The sequence below is a fragment of the Aythya fuligula genome, chromosome 4 (genome assembly GCF_009819795.1).
Source record: "Aythya fuligula isolate bAytFul2 chromosome 4, bAytFul2.pri, whole genome shotgun sequence".
NCBI classification, from domain to species: domain Eukaryota; kingdom Metazoa; phylum Chordata; class Aves; order Anseriformes; family Anatidae; genus Aythya; species Aythya fuligula.
The window spans coordinates 51734554-51751545 of NC_045562.1; the positions used below are offsets into that span (position 1 = coordinate 51734554).

Sequence of the window (16992 nt, forward strand, 5' to 3'; positions counted from 1 at the left end):
ATTTCCTATACAAAAGTGGTGGTATTATTTTACTTACAAATATAATATTTACAAAGTGGATCTTTTGAGACAATGAGCAGCACTAACTTCTAAAAGATTTTTCTTCCAGCAAAACAAAATTTCAGTGGGGAAATGCTACAATTTCCAAAATAGGTTTTACTTCTAATATATGTTTTAGAGCATGTTTAACAAGAACATGTTTAATACCTGTGTTAACCTATACAGAACACATCATGCAGAGAGCAACACCTGTCCTAACAATAATTTTCTTTGGCAATAAGATATGTCATGTTCCTTTATGTGCCTATTTTATGTGCCTATTTTTATTATGTGCCTGCTGACAGACAACAGAGAACAGGCAAATTGGAAGATCATTGCTACGTCTCTAAAGCATCTTGGAAACAGAAATTAATTACTGTAAGAGAGGAAAAAAAAAAAAAAAAAAAAAAAAGTCTACTGCTCTACTGCATATCACTTAGAGAAATGTTGCCATCCGTAAATGAAAAATGTATGAATGTATGACTGGAGCTGCATAGCATCTGCCTACCGAAAGATACCTCTGTAAATAATGTGGAAGACAAGAGAACTCAAACAATGGATCACAGATGGATCATGAAAATAATGTTAATATTAATTATGAAATTCTAAAAAATTTACAAGTCCTGGATATCTAAGAATTAGTCTTTATTCTTAGAAGAAGATTTGACCTAGATTACACCATTTAATTTCCTATTGCTTAACGTTTATAGGACACTACTTGGTACTAAAAGTTATATCTAGAAGTATGGAAAAGAATTATTATTCAACATTTGTTCTCTCTTTATTTCACCTTTATCTCCTTATCACTGGGAACAGGGAGGTACAGATTAAAATGAGAATGGAGTTTCAATAAAATGCAATTTTTCTCAAGTTAAAAAACACTCTGATTTTATGTGCTTATTTTTTCTGAGCCTTTCTTTTTTTTTTCTGGTTCTAGTCAAAACAAGAAGATGGGCTGAAAATAAAAGAGAGCATATAGGTCAACTTGAAAGAGTTGTGACTAGTCTTTAGTGTTTCACCACTTGCCCAAACAGAAATGTTAAACTTACCTAGAGTTGATTATATTTGTCTGTGTTCACAAAATATTTAGAATTGCTAATTATTTTTCTTGCATGTTATATTACTCTCAGTTCACATTGTAAAGTTCCTTTGGGCCTTGCTTTCTGATAACATGAGTATGATTTTTCAAATATGATTACCTGTCATGAGTAGAAGCATCTTGTTCTGCTAATTATTCAAATGCTGGGGTTAATTCTAAGGTTTATTTACACTTCCCATGATGTCACCCTGAATTACTAACAAAACAAACAAACAAAAAATAAAAGCACAATTTAATTGTCTTAAACAGGTTTAGGTCTCAAATCCTATCTTCAGAAATAAAACAGCTTTTATTCTTGCTTATGTTTATCACACTGTTCAAGATATTTGAATATTGAGTTGTCTCTCCATGTAGAGCATGTCTCTCCATTGTACAGCTTGTGTCCTGTTTGAGAATATCCTATAAGTAAGGATGGCCTTAGCCAGAAGTGAAGCAAAGCAAGACTTTCTGAGGGTGGGCAGATAAAGATTAAGCTGTTTTAGAGCACAGATCATGTGAAAAAGTCAGCAAACAGCATGGCTCTGAGTCCTGGTTTGAGCATGCTGGTCCCATCTGTCTGTAATCACTGCTGCTTCCCCCGGTGGAACATTTCATACTTCAGGGTTGTGTTGATCAGCAGCAAATTGCTGTCATGAAAATGACCGTGTCTACTCCAGCCCATTTCTTTTTGGCAGCAGCTTTGGAAAACCCTGTTTATTGTTCTTTGGCAGGCAGATGAATTTTAAAAGAAAAGGTTGCTACTCCTTCCTATTTTGGCAGGTTGATTTCTGCTTGAATAAATAATCACTCTTTCTGCTTTCTCCAGTCTTTCACCAGTCCCTCACTCATCCTTTCTAAAATATCCCCTTTGTAACCTTACACTGCTGGAGAGATTGATAGATGCTAATAATAGTGTAATAAAGCATACATGGATCTCTGACAATCATTTTACATTTAAACACATCCAGGTGCAGTTTGCTCACATAGTGATTCTTCCAGCAGTTCCCAAATGTCAGTTACAGTTTGTTTAATTAAAAGGCATTACTGCTCTATGAAAATGAACTCTAGCCTGTTGAGCTTCTTACAAATGTAATTCATCACACTGCTGACTGCAGAACAAACTGTTTATCAGGTGGGAACCTGGTCATGATATTATATGCTTCTGTCTTCTTGGTCAACCTATGCTGTGTGTGGTGAATGGTTCTGTTTTCCTAAGACTTGCCTTGAGTATATCACACACAAAAAAATAAAAATCAGGAAACAACGCAATAGTCCATGACATTGCACTAGTGCTGAAAAGGTTAATTTTTCTAGTGTTAAAGATACTGTGTAAGTACAAACCAATATCAAGGAAAGCGCTTATCAGTTAGATTTAAGTCAGGTGATAACTTACCTTTAATTACGAAAATTACAGACTGACCAAAAATCAGTCTGTCTTACACAATAGAACTACTGCTCACTCAGAACAGCTGAAAAAAAGCAATAGCATAAACGGATTAAGTTGCTGGTGCCACTTCTGAACTGCAAGTAGCAGCAGTAGAGAAAATTCTAAATTGTAATCCATTCTTCACAATTTACCTTCCTATTCTATCAAATGGCTGGACTTGATGATCTTATGGGTCTTTTCCAATCTAAATTATTCTATGAAAACCAGAGGAAAAATTTGAATGAATATTACTTTGATTTGGGATATACCCTGGAGTTTTTATGCTTGGCAGATAATAAGCTACCTGTCAAAAGTAATTTAATCTTTTACTTTATTCCTGTGAATGGCAACTGGAATGATATGCACTGGCATCTTGAAACTCACAAGAAGTGTTGAGCAAAACTGGGAAACCAGCACCCTCCTGGCATGTATAACTTTCATTTCCAAACTTCTGCCACTTATGTGGAAAATGATTCCCTTTTTCTTTCCCACTGTTCTATACTATTTAAATACTACCTGAAGATATTACTCATCTGGGTTGAGATAAAAACAGGCTATTCTGTAATGAGTTGAAGTTGTCATTTGTACTTCACAGTCAAAGAAAATGCAAATAATTTTTTCAGGTGTGCAGTGAGCATACTCACCCCCAGGACCACAAAACACTCTGCTTCTGCTAATGAATGTTCCACAAGTCTCTGAATGAGACAAAGAGCAAAGTTGAGCAATGCTTAGCTTGACAAAATGCTGATGAAGTGCTGACTCGGTCCTTGCTCCGCAACAACAGAGAGCCTTATCACTCAATACACGGAAGTGATGAACAGGAATGTTTTCAAGTTATAGCACTACTTAGTTCTGTATTAACACTGAGAGATAAAGGACCCTGTTTCCCTGCTAAATTACCTAACATAATTGGAACTATGCTTTCAGCTATATCTTCATTACTTAATAATATCTAGAACTTTGGTACTTTCATCTTCAAACTCTGAGTAGTTAATTACTCATTACACACTCAATCTTTGTTTCTTTAAATTAAAGAGCCATGTGCATTGAACACATAAGGTGCATCATTCCTTTTCTTATTGAATGGATTCCAAAACCAAAGGCAGAGATGGAGATTTTTATGTAGACAAAGAGGATGCAACTCCTAGACAGCATAAATATACTAGCTCAGCCCTGGAATAACCCATACTGTTATTCCTAGCTTTGATGTAAAGAGGTACAGATGACTCATCCATCATTTTTGTGTGAGAAAAGTAGATTATATCTCATTGCAGAACAGTTATAGGTTTCTTGTTGGACAAAAAAAAATAAATAAATAAATTGTAGGCTTTTTATTTTTTTGTCCTTTTTTTAACTAAATAGATAAAATGTCTGAAAATCAGAATGTAACAGGTTGTATGCTTCAAATGAATACCCCAACCTGTTAGCAAAATAGCTGCCAATGTAATTGTTCTGTATATCACATCTGTAGTTGGTGAAAATTTTTTAATGGGGACAGTTTAAGCAGCTTTATGCTCTAGTCAAAAGCAGGATTTGGTCCAGAGATGTATAGTTTTAAAATAAAATATACATTTTTATTCTTAAAATTATATTTTCCTATAATAATGTACTTATAATAGGGATATAATCTATATCATGTCATGTAGTTAAATGTGTTGTGGTCAAAGAATATGAATAAAAATGGAGATGCTGGAGTTATTTAAGTTAGCTATTTGCTTTTCTTTTAGAGCAACATTTCCCTGTCTTCTTTGCATAGGTATTATTTAATCCCCTAAATAAATAAATAAATAAATAAATAATAATTTAAAAAAAAAAAAACACAGTAAGAACATTTATTCTAATATCATATCACATCTTCAAGCAATGTTGAAACTCCATACTGATTATATTTCTGTTTGCTACATACTTTTCTACTAATATGATAATTGATACTGAATGAAAGAATGGTCAGAAAGTTCACTTGACATCTTTTCTTTGTCAATTCTTGCCTTTATCTGTTGTGACTTTAAAAGAGAGCTGCAAGAGCAGCTGAGATAAAACTGCCTGTTGGATGGAACTGCTTATATTGTTGGACGATGGTGGGATTTAGAAGAACAAATGACTTCTCCATTACACATTTGGAAATCTGATTGAAAATATCAGCCAACACCTGGAAAGGGAAGTTCTCAAGATGCAGATTAAGATCTGCAATAGATGGAATGAGCTCTAGCAGTAATGGTTAAATCACTCATTATTCCCTTCTTTAATCAGGAAAGGATGTTTCCTGTCTCTTGTGGCATTCTGCACTTGAATACCAATGAAATGCTTCACTGATGCCTGTGTGGGAAGGGAGAGTCCTTTGCATTTAGGTGCACTACATCAAGAGCAGGATGTGAGCAGCTGGGCAGGAAAAGAACATACTTTCTTTTAAAATCTGCAATTGTGTATGCAGGTTTAGAAACTGTCCACTTGCTGATGTACATGCACAAGTTGCATGGGGAAATACTTATTTATTAAATAATATTGTACAACTGTTAAAATTCATTAAAATATTAGCAATCAGTGGCATTCCAAAAATCTTACCAGGGTCAATCTCAAACAAATATTTTTTTGCCTTTGCACCAGTATTGTCTGATTTGTCAGTGCGGAAGATAACACTGCATTTTGTTATCAACTTGTGCAGTTATTGGCCAGTAAGCTTTCCCATATTTCTTTGTGACAAGGGAAGGAAGAGTGAGTTTTCATGTGGCATTTCTGTAGTATGGAAGACATACTTCTCTGACATTATTGATGGATGGTGTCTCTAGATATAGTTCCAAAGCAAAATTGTGCTAAAGTTGTTAAAATGTTTTCCACAATTCATACTAGCAATATAGATGGATTTTCTGTCATCTTTCTTGTCATGTGTGAAATAAGTCTTTACCTCACTGACTTCAGTTGCTCATCTGTGACCATTTCTGTTGCTTTGTATGACGGAGGTTGTAAAGACCTGTACTGTGGCCAACACTCTACAATATGACTAACCGTTCCAAGCAAAAGCACAAGACTGCCTCTTTGGTTGGGAAGCTATATTTTTCCTACTCCTTTTCAAAATCAACAGGCTAGGGATGTTATCCTAATTACTATTTACCTTATAAGATGTGGAAAATTTTAGCAAGATTTAACTTTTATACTTTGTAATAAGTAGCACTGGATGTTGCAATGAAGAGGGTTTTCATGCCTGAAAGTCAAACCTTTTTCTCTCTGGCTGCAAATTACATTCTTAAGCATATTTTATTGCTCTTTAGCTACAAACTTATGATGCTGCTGAACATTACAGCCACAGGCTAAAGCTCCAGCCAAAAAGAGAGGTATCTCTATAACCACTTCTTTCTTTCAAACTGTTAATCACAAACCTTGTGTTGGTGTAGTGTGTAATAAACTGTCAACAGTACTAGACAAATGTCAGAGCAGGCTGCTGACAGACCAGAACAGTCTAGCAAGCATTATCTGCAAAGAAACATGGCTTCACTTCTTCTCTCTTAAGAAATGAGATGACACATACATGACAATTAAATTGGCAGCAGGTGACTCCTGAAATGTGTTTTTGGTCAACTACTAAAATACACTTTACTTGGGTCATTGTAACAGAGTACCAATAAAGCATGTGTACATTTAATGTCGACTAGCTAGTCTTTGCAAATACTGGTATTTCAAAGGGTTTGTAAATCCTAATTCAGATCTGAAGTAGTTCTGAGATCTGTAAATTACATGGAATCATAATGTAATTAACTTGTTAATAAGTATTTTTGTTAATGTCTTTTATGGCATGAAATGAAAAACATCAGTACACACCTGGAGAACCATACTGCTAAGGTGAAGAAAAATTCTAACTCTTTGAAGCTAAAATTATTTGAAATAAATGAGCTCTATCCTCATCATTAATATATTTTTACAATTGCACAACTGTACTGCTGTGCAAACTAATGACAAATTGGCCTGTTCTAGCAAAATCACAGAATCACAGAATGAAGGTTGGAAGTGACCTCTTAAAGGTCATCAGTCCAACCCCCCTACTGAGCAGGATCACCTAGAGCACATTGCACAGGATGGCATCCAGATGGATTTTGAATCTCTCCAGAGAAGGAGACTCCACAACCTCTCTGGGCAGCCTGTTCCAGTGCTCTCTCACCCTCACAGTAGAGAAGTGCCCTCTCATATTCAGCCAGAACCTCCTGTGCTTCAGTCTGTGCCCATTGCCTCTTGTCCTGTCACAGGGCACAACAGAAAAAAGACAGGCTCGACACCCTCCCCTCATATATTTATGCAGATTGATGAGGTCTCCCCTCAGTCTTCTCTTTTGCAGGTTAAACAGGCCCAGTTCTCTCATCTTGTCCTCATACAACAGGTGCTCCAGTCCTTTAATCATCTTAGTAGCCCTAAAATATTTGCTTCCATGTTTGCAAATGTAACTAAAATATACATCACCTAAGACGTACAACGAGGACCCTTAAATGTCTTGTTGCAAGGTGGTTTATTTGCACATAATCATTAGATCTAAATAAACAAGACTGATGCTAGTAACTAAGCATATAGGATGGTTCGTATTTGTAGACAACTGTATTTCAACTTTCAGCTTTAAGTGTTCCACAGACTTCATTTGTCCTGTGTCAAAGGGATGAAGATATCTATTGGCAAGAGGACAGAGCAAATGAGCTAGCAGGCAGCATGTTGTACCATATCAAAGAAGAGAGAATAACCTAAATTCTTCTTGATGGTCCTAGTTTTAAGAATACTTTGAAAGTCATTTTTTCCTAATTGTCCTCCTGAGTTACCAATTTGAGCTTCATAGACACACAAAAAAAAAAAAAAAAAAAAAGTTATTGCTGCTGATTAACATTTAAGTTTAACCAGTTCATCATTTTATCTCTGTTGTAAGAGGCCAACTCTCAGAAAAAAAAAAATAATAATCATACTGTTATAATAAGCAGAAAGAACTTCTGCACTAATATCCTAAGAATTTTTTGATAAGCAGTTTACTTAACATTACTCTTTTTCAATCACCAATAAGGTCAGCTTAAAGGAAGAAGAGGCATTTTCCACATTCATTCAAAGGCTGAGCACCTTCTTGAGCAGCTCTGCAAAGTGACATTATGTAAGAATACTAGAGCCGCAACTGGGCTCAGCACAAGTGTTCATCTAGTATTCCAGGTCATCTACCAGACAGATAATTAAGAGAGGATAGAAAATATATATGGTATTTCCCCCTAATACTCTCTAAGTTTATGATCCTTTTCAGCTCAGAGAATTTCCTGAGGGCAATATTTTTAGGAATACTACTTCCTACAACCAGGAGGCACTTTTTTTCCATTTGGCATTTGTGTTCATTGCCTGAGAACAAGCACATTAGTTCTTTCTTTCAAAAAGAAAGTAAATGTTTTTGGTTTTGTTTTTTTTTGTTTGTTTATTTGTTTGTTTGGTTGTTTTTTTCAGATTTAAAGGGAGGCAGAGAGTGGCAGAACATGGTTACTTGCAGTCTCTCAGGTCGTGTCTACCTGGATTCAGTCTGCTCTCTGCCTCCTGTCCCTGACAAGTAAGTCACAGGTTCCAAGCTTTTCTAGGACACTTTATTGCTGTAGTAATGCCATCACCTTATAATGTGTAAGACTGGAGAGAGAGAGAGAGAGAAATGCAAGTCAAGTATAGTATTTGGGATGACAAGTTGGGACTCAGCAAGCCTGTCCCCCACTCACGCTCCAGCAACTTATTCATGCTGTCTTATGACTGCTTAACTGAAAGTACTACTCCCACCACTGCCTCCTGCAGACACGTTTTGTAACAAAGCAGCATCTGCTTATGTATATTTTGTGTAGGATCCGATCCACCAGGCATGCTCAGAGGACACCTACTGCATCAAGCCCTGAAGTTGAGACAAGCAAAGGAACGCCTATTTTGTGGTTCCCACAGGACATGAGTAGGAGGTACCTGTCACGTCCTGTCAATACCAAGATAATGAGGCACATGGCCAAGGCAGATCATTAGTCAAATTTTCATTAATAAAAGTTGGTTTTTTTTTGTTTTTTTTTTGCCTTTGACACAAGGTGGCAACAAAAGAGGGGTTTGGAAAATCAATTTAGTTGTAAGTCCTTATTCAGAAGCCTATCTTTTTTTGAATCTATACCTAAAGTCTTGGTTCACTCTAATACTACTTATATGTATTCCATATATAAGTATTCACTGCAGTATAAGCATATCTTCTTCGCTCTGCCCTTTGTTATGCAAAGGATAAAGCCAGAGGGTGAGACTTATTAATAAATCACTCTGCTTGGGAAAGTAGCCACATGGTGTAGACTTCACAGAGAGAAAAATGTAATTGTGTTCTCCCTCACAGCCCAGGGCAACAGCTCTGCTTTTTCATACAGGCTGCTCAATCTGCTTGGACCACGGGTACTTAGACCCCAGCTGGGGTGAGTCTGAGACATCTCTATTCAGTACCAGTTAGTTCTTAGTAGTTGCTTTCTATCAGCAGAAGGGAGAGGGTGAAAACAAAGTGCAAAATGATCTCCCCACTGCTGCTCCCATCCTGCTCCTGCCAGAGTCTGGCTGTACATGAGACTCAAGTGTCAAGGGTGTTCACAGACCAGTGCTAGGAAGTGTCAATACAGTCTCTGTTTCAGGGAGGGCTGGTGTGCACAGATAAGCCTGTTGAGGTTCAAAACTGCACCACTCACATCACTGATGCCTGACTTCTGATGCAAAATGCACAAAGGCTGGTTCTCGGTTGCCTTGCATTTTGTGATCCTGTCTACCTGTGCTAAATTAATAAAAACAGTACAACCAGTGGGGAAATGCCAGTTCAGTTTTATAACATATTGCACTCAACTGCAAATGTAAGTGTGATTTCAGAAGCAAAGTACATGCTTATCTGAAGCAGAACCATATATTTACACTGAGCAGAAAGATTTAATTGTCTGAACTGTCTATGGGGTTTGCCTCTGCTCTGAGTGTCTCAAGAATACAGACTTCTTTTAAGGATCCTTTGTTTGGTGCTTTATAGCTGATTTATAGGAGAATATGAGAGCTGATTTATAGGACAATGTAATAACAATATTAATATCCTAAGTACAAACCAACCCCAGGTTCCTGTTAAAAACTGACAGACCTGAACGTTTGTCTTTTTGAATCAGTGTGGCTGTTCAGCAACCAGCTCTGGAAACAACCATTTTTAGCCATCACGTAATCAACTGAATTAATTGAATCACTGTCCCACGTGTTGTGGTTGAAGATAAAAGTACATAGGAAGGTACAAAGGAGGAGGTGAAAAGACAGTTTGACCATTCCAGTAGTGATCCAGATGACCTGTTAACACTAATTTTCTGTAAAAAACACCTTTTTTTTTAGTCATTTGACTCTCTGTAATTATAACTTTTCCTATTCTTAGGTGGATTTCAGTGCTACACTGCTCAATACTTAGTTTTCCAGATTCATGAATACTAAGAACAAACATTTGAACTTTATATCTCAGAGAAGGTAACTCACTGGGGTGGAAAAAACTGTGGCTTTAGGTTATGAGCAGGTTTCCCTGCCATTGCTATAGACAGGTACTGGGAATCCAGCATGTCAATTCCTTCTGCGAACTATGCCTGTTTGGGAGTCACAGGACAGTGTCTATGGATAAGAATATGAAGAGAAAGCTCAGGAGGCCTCTAACAAACTTAGTCCATTCCTGGCATAAGTTTTTGAGTTCAGAGAGTCCAATGATGCTGGAGAATCAGGAGCACAACCAACACTGACCATCCACCAAAGAAGCATGGAGGGGAATGATGTTACATCATGACTTCTCCAGTAAAACCACAGACCTCTTCCTCTCTCTTCTGCCCATAGTTTTGGGGATTGCAGTGCTACACTTCAGAGGATGGACTGATATAGTGTGCCACCCAATCTAAGGCCTTTGCTTTTACTGTTACACCAGAAACATTCTTACCAGTACTTTTCAGCATCTGCCTTCTTTGGAAGACTGTTGCTTTTGTCGCTGTCTTTCATTTTATTTTCTCTGTGGCTTGGTATTAGCCATCCCTTCTGGTTTTGTGAGATCTGCATGTCTTGCAGTGTGTTCACTTCTCCAGATCACTAACAAACAGAGATGGCAATGAATCTAACCACCCTAGAAGCTTTCATTCTCTTAACAAACTCTATCTGATTCTTAACTCTATCTGATTCTTCCTTCCCATCTCTCCCTCTAAATATTAATAAGCTAATTCTTTATCTGGCTGAATATTGACTTGCACTTTGTAATGTTAAATGCTAGCTCTACCTGTGATACTGCACTGGAAAATATCATTAAGACCAAACACATTATGTCCCTCTTCACCCATATCCATTCTCATGCAATGTTCAGAAAGGCATTAATCAGGTCTGTTAACCAGGCCTGCCCTGCCATAATAGATGTCAGCAGGCCCTGCCTGAGAATAAGATCTGTAGCTAATTTAACAGAAAGTGACCTCTCAGAGCATATTGGAAGGCCAGTGTAGTGTGTAAGTTTGGGATTAGAGGAAAGGACCCGTGATGAAACTGGGAATGAGAGGAGACCTGTGTGAAAGCTCTGACTGAACTCCATTGCTGTGCACAGCAAAGTCTCACATGAAACAAACATTGCACTACTTAGCAATATACTGGGCAACCCGAGGATTTTTGCTCTGCATCGCCTGGAAGCCATCACAGGGACAGCCTGTTCAGACACCCAGACACACATACACACACGCAAAGTAATTATGAAAAGAATTAATTTTATTTCAAGGAAACAATAATAATTTCTGTTCTGTTTCATATGGGAAAATATAGGATGCATTCAAACCTATTCATATTTTAACAATGTCCAGGTTTCAGTATTAGAAAACAAACACTTTAGTTACATGAAGAAAATAATTACTTTATATATTCAGAAAAGAGCGTATGCCCCTGTGTAATCAGAAGGTCACTTACTTAGCTCTGGAACTGCCAGTGTGGTCAGATTTAATATTTCAATTAAGATAATTTCACTCATTCTGAGAAGGTGGATGACCAGGAATACCAAGAGCTCATGGTCCTTTCAGGGTTTTGAACCATGCACATTTCTCACGGATAAAATATTTCTGACTATCTGACCACTGTAGTGTCAGCCTGTACAAATGAACTTGAGGCCACCCCTCAGGTCCCAAGTGAGGTGTATTTGGCTGCTGAATGGGCATGGTGGTGGGACAGGATGGACATAGTGGTGGGACAGACTGGACACAGGGGAGCCCCAGAAGCCTACTTGCTCCAGGAGATGGTTGCTATGGGAATGTTCTCCTTGTGGCATCACCCCTGGAAGAAAAAGGCTGGAGGGATTGAAGACCTGGGGAAGGTCTTCTATGGGAAGACACCATTCCCCATAAACGGGGCTGGTGTCTTCCTGCATTTTTGTCCCTAACACTTCCTGCCATGGAGCAGAGATGCTACCCTAAGCACATGCTTCTCTGCCCCACACCTCTGCCCCACACCTCTGCCCCACAGCTGTGCATGGACGCTCCTGCTGGGCTCCCCAGGCTCCTCCCAGGGGGAAGGGAGATGCAGCTCCTACTGTCACTATGCCGCAGCAGCTCGTGTCCAGGGACAGTCATTGGCCAGGCTAATGCATGGGACCTAGTTCATTTTAAGAAATGCCTGAAATTGGAATTTGGTGGCTGTGCTGGTGATGGAAGTGCTTGGCATGTGGTTGCAGGAAGATGTAGCTGGGGCTGCACATCTATTTGGTGGTATATATATATTCTCAAGCCAATCTTGTATCATACAATAACAATATTTTTTTTTTTCCTCTACAAATACTGCCTGTATGTCTCACAGTATTCACATTCCCAAAAGCTCCAGAAGATGTAAGGTTTCTGCATGAGACTGTTGTGGGAAGGAGCTGTCTAAACCAATTCTGTAGAAAGGCTGTAGTTAGTAAATGAGGAAAAATTAGTCAAAAAGTCAAGTATTCAATGGAATATCAAAAATACGTAGGAATGCTTTCATCACAGGCATACCAGAAGTTTTTCTGAACATCATACATCAAAGACCTTTACTGTGTGACTTAAGGACCATTTAATGAATCCCTGTTTACCCTTAGAATATCTGAACAAAGTGACTTATTTTAAAGGACAGTTGGACTTGAGGATCTTTGCGGGTCCCTTCCAACTGAACTATTCTATTCTATTCTATTCTATTCTATTCTATTCTATTCTATTCTATTCTATTCTATTCTATTCTATCCTATCCTATCCTATCCTATCCTATCCTATTCTATCCTATCCCATTCAATTCAGGATAATAGGGTAATAGAGGTGTGCAGGTGTAGTCTGAAGAATCAAAGGACAGACACTGCAGAAAAACAAAAAAGTACTTTCACGGTCACAGGACACTCGCAAATACACAGTATTTGACTTCTTGCATACATATTTTAGTTAATAAGTGATCTATTAAAACTAAATAATAAATGTTTGCATTCAAGAATTTATCAGTATTCAGTTTAGGACTGTCAAGAGGTCATGAACATACTTTGAGATTACAAATAGCTGATTTGACACTGATTCTGAGAATTGTATGATGAGGTCATCTACTGCTGAATCAACAAAGGGGCAGAAACAGGCTCTCATCAAGGATAAGAGATTCCATATACATTTTAGCTGTTGTTATACATCTGCTGTTGCTTACCCAAGGGAAGCAAAACATGTAATTGTAGATGTTCTCACATCAATCAAGTGAACTTAGGAAAGTGCTCAGATCAAGGGATTTTGAGTTATATCTTTTTACAGTGACATATTTCTATCTTAATATATTTTTGAATCCAGAATGGTTGTTGCTCTCTACATGGTATTGCTGCACAATACCATGTAGACATACAATGTCTGGAACATACTTACAGAAAACTAGAAATTATCTTACAATGTTATCCTAAAAAATTATACTCCATTTGTAGCTAGACAGAGTATGATCTTATTTCAAATCAGGATCAGGACATTCCAAATCAGCCCCAAAGACAACTTCTCTGTTTAGCTCTTCTCTGTGCTCACCAAGTAGCACAGAAAATTGTATCACAATATGACATAAAAGATATGCAAACAACCACCCATTTTCACTACACTTCAAACTTTATCTCTAAGGAAACAGGATCTTGTAGGAAAATAACATGGAGCAGGGTCTGGAATCAAGGTGGGAGAAGAACACAGACAAGTCCCGGCTAACACTTCTTAACTCATATTGGATTAGAAAAAGTCCCCAGTGAGTTTGTCAGAGCGGGGAACTCAAGAGCAAAGTTTTTGGTGAGTAGCTTGAAAGAAAGCAGTGCTTTCTCTGAGTGCTCTGTGATATAAAGAACAAAACACAGACATTACAGATGATTCATCATTGAAGAAAGAGTCATCTCACACAGAAACATCAGTACTGACAAAAAAAATAGGTACAGCATAAGGGGTGAGTTCGTATTCAGAAGCAAGAGAATGCTAGTCCACAGCCATTCCTAAAATATTATGAAATGACTTAGCTTCAGAGTAACAAAGAACTTTTAGAATATTTAATTTTAATACAAAAAGCCGTTGTTACTAATATCAAATTCCCCATGATTTAAAGCTGCATAAATTATTTTAAAAGAAGGCACTGAAGGCACTATAGGCTAATTTAAATAGGCATCATAATTCTGGGTTCTAACAAACTTTAGAGAGAGTTTGGTTGCATACCTGTTCCTTTGTTTGAATATTAATGACTGAAAGACCTGAATAATTATGTAGATAAATTATATATATGAACTAAATTTTTTAGAACTTTATCTTGAATTTTCTGAGGCCTGTATTTCTCTGCCTAAGGGGTCAGCATATCACATACTGTTTCAAATACAGATATTCTACTCCTTCAATAAAATGAATGGAAAACAGACATTAATAAAAGAGACTAATAAATTAATAAATGTGACTAAGATTTCATTCCTCTGAAATTTTCATGTGGGAAAACAGTCATTGCTGCCATCCTGCATTTAATTTGATCTTCTTTGCAGATTAAACACAATGGAATTTAAAAGTATACATATTTACATGTAGGGGACAGTAGATAGCATTGCAAACTCATTAGAACTAATACAAGAGAGGTGGAAACATGACACATCCTTGTACATATCCCCTATACAGATCTTTGGTAAAGTCCCAGTTAATTCCTCTATTTTGTTTCTTTCCTGGTCTTGACGTGAGAAGCACAGTATACCCAGTGCTCGTAAGCAAATTTTAGGTCAATTTTGACAGAAAAATATCACAGTCAGCTTGGAGGGTGGAGCCAAAAAGAGGAATGAGACTGTGCTGAGAAAGAGCAGCCAGCAGCCAGCAAAGGGGAGGAGGCAGAATTGAATCCAGAGCCTGAGAAATTGTCAAAGAGAGAGATCTGGACAAAGGAACAGAATAACGTGCAACAGTAAAAGGGACAGATACTGGGCCTAGAGCCAGCTGTACTGCATCACTTACCTGAAATACTTTTGACAGATTGTCAAAGAGGGCTTGACCAGCGCTGACTTTGTGCTTGACACCTCTGACAGTGCCATTTTTGCTGAGAATGTTGACTCGCTTTGTACCAAAACCCTTCTCTTTAGCAGCTCTGACTAAAATAAGCAAGTCATCCTGCTCGTTTTCATTCTCATCACACTCAGACCCGACGTGTCCATTCTGCTGCCCTTCCACCTCACTCAGACGGCTGGTCTGGTCGGTCTCCGAGCTACTGGCATATTCAGAGTCCAGCGAGTCAGTGGCCTCCCCATCAGCATAGACCTCCTTCAGCACCCTCCCGCTGTGAGAGGATGCCACACGGAACCGAACCTTCCTCGACAGTCTCTCGCCTTCCGCCTTCACCTCGCTCTTAAACATCTTCTCTTCTACCGATATAAGCAGTTTGCATTGTTCCACTGTAGTGCCCATTGGATCTGCCAGTTTGTCACGCTTACCAACAATACCAGCACTGTTTCCTGCTGACAGGGGTTCTCATATTAAGCCAAAGAGGATCCCCAAGAACCTACACTGCTGTTTGGCAGTTAATAATGGATGTGTTTGTGCTATGGTTACCTTTAAACTAAAACCCGTAAAACGATATCTTCAATTAAATATTAAAGAGCCATTGTGTAGTTTTTAGCACTAAAGAAGAAAGGGAGAAATTATATTAATTGAATAAAAATTCAAACCTACCCATGATAAACCCAATAACAGACATTACATGAGTTTATATAAATGTAATTTTTGTTTGCTGAGGAGGGCAAAAAGGAAGAAAGAGCTTTCCACGAGATTTATAGAGTCACAACTGCTCATGTACATGACACCTGAGGTGAAAATCACGAATTTCAATATCGAAGAGGAGTCAATGATGGGCACATCTTTCATCATGATATTTCATTCACCTACCAGTCAGACCTCATTTGCCAGTTTCCTTTCTGTATAAGCTTACAGAGATTAGGAGGGGAGCTATGACAGTACTTGGAGTTGCTGGCATTTACATAAACTAACAGAGCAGTGGAGAAGCAATTAGTCTCAATTTGTTGCAGAATAACAAGGTGATATTAAACAAAATTTAGCCACTGCTGTCATCAGACAGCAACTATGGTCTCTGTTCTGTTTTGGGTTTTCAGTGGACTGGAATAAGGGAAACTGAACAGAAGAATAGGAGAAAGCTAATTAATTGGAGCAATATGTGTCAAACAAAAGAAATGTAGGATAAGATGGATTACACAACAGGAGAAGCAAAAATGTTCCATACACACTCTTTACAGCTTCTGAAATTATCTAAATAGGGCTAGAAGGCACCTAAAGAAATCACTTAACAGATTGCCTACTCCAAAGTTAACTATATCTTTACATGCCATGATATCTGAGTGATCTCCTCAGAAATCTGCAGTAATTAAATTATTTTTAATATTTTTAATTAAATAAAATCCTAGTGTTTTGCAATGAATTGTTACTGTTTAAGAAAGATGAGCTCCTATAACAAAAATATTTTTCACACTTTCACTATATTTTTAATCTCCTCCAATTAATGTTATACATTCTTTAACATAAAAACAATTTTATTCTCATTGTAGGCAATGGGAAAAGCTCCTAATGTCTGTATTGCAGAGAACCTGATGATACCTGAGTGATTTAAGAAGTTAATGTAGCATTGAAGAAATGCAGAATTAAACTGTACTACATTCTAAAAATATTTCAAATACTGTTAACAACTTGTTCTCTACTAGTAGGAAATAAACTCACTATTTTCATGGCAATTCCATTACTCAATGGAAAATATTTTTGTTTCTGATTAAAAGAAAGAAACAAAACAAAACCAAAAAACTACATGACAATTTTATCTGAAGGAAAACATGCAAGCACACTAGAGAATGCCCTTTGACAAAGGTGTCTACACACATAAGGTTTCATCTTTATATTCCAGCTGTGGACCTTCTCTGAGCAAACATGTGACATTTGGGGGC

At 37.6% G+C, this 16992-nt stretch overlaps 1 protein-coding gene across 1 annotated transcript in view; it reads right to left on the reverse strand.

The window, feature by feature from the left end:
• Positions 1–15451, reverse strand: part of GRXCR1 (glutaredoxin and cysteine rich domain containing 1) — a 36837-nt gene extending 21386 nt beyond the window's left edge. The window contains exon 1 of the mRNA XM_032187511.1: positions 15005–15451. Within this exon, the coding sequence (XP_032043402.1) occupies positions 15005–15451 (447 nt within the window). The remainder of the gene's footprint in view (positions 1–15004) is intronic.
• Between the last annotated feature and the right edge of the window lie 1541 nt (positions 15452–16992).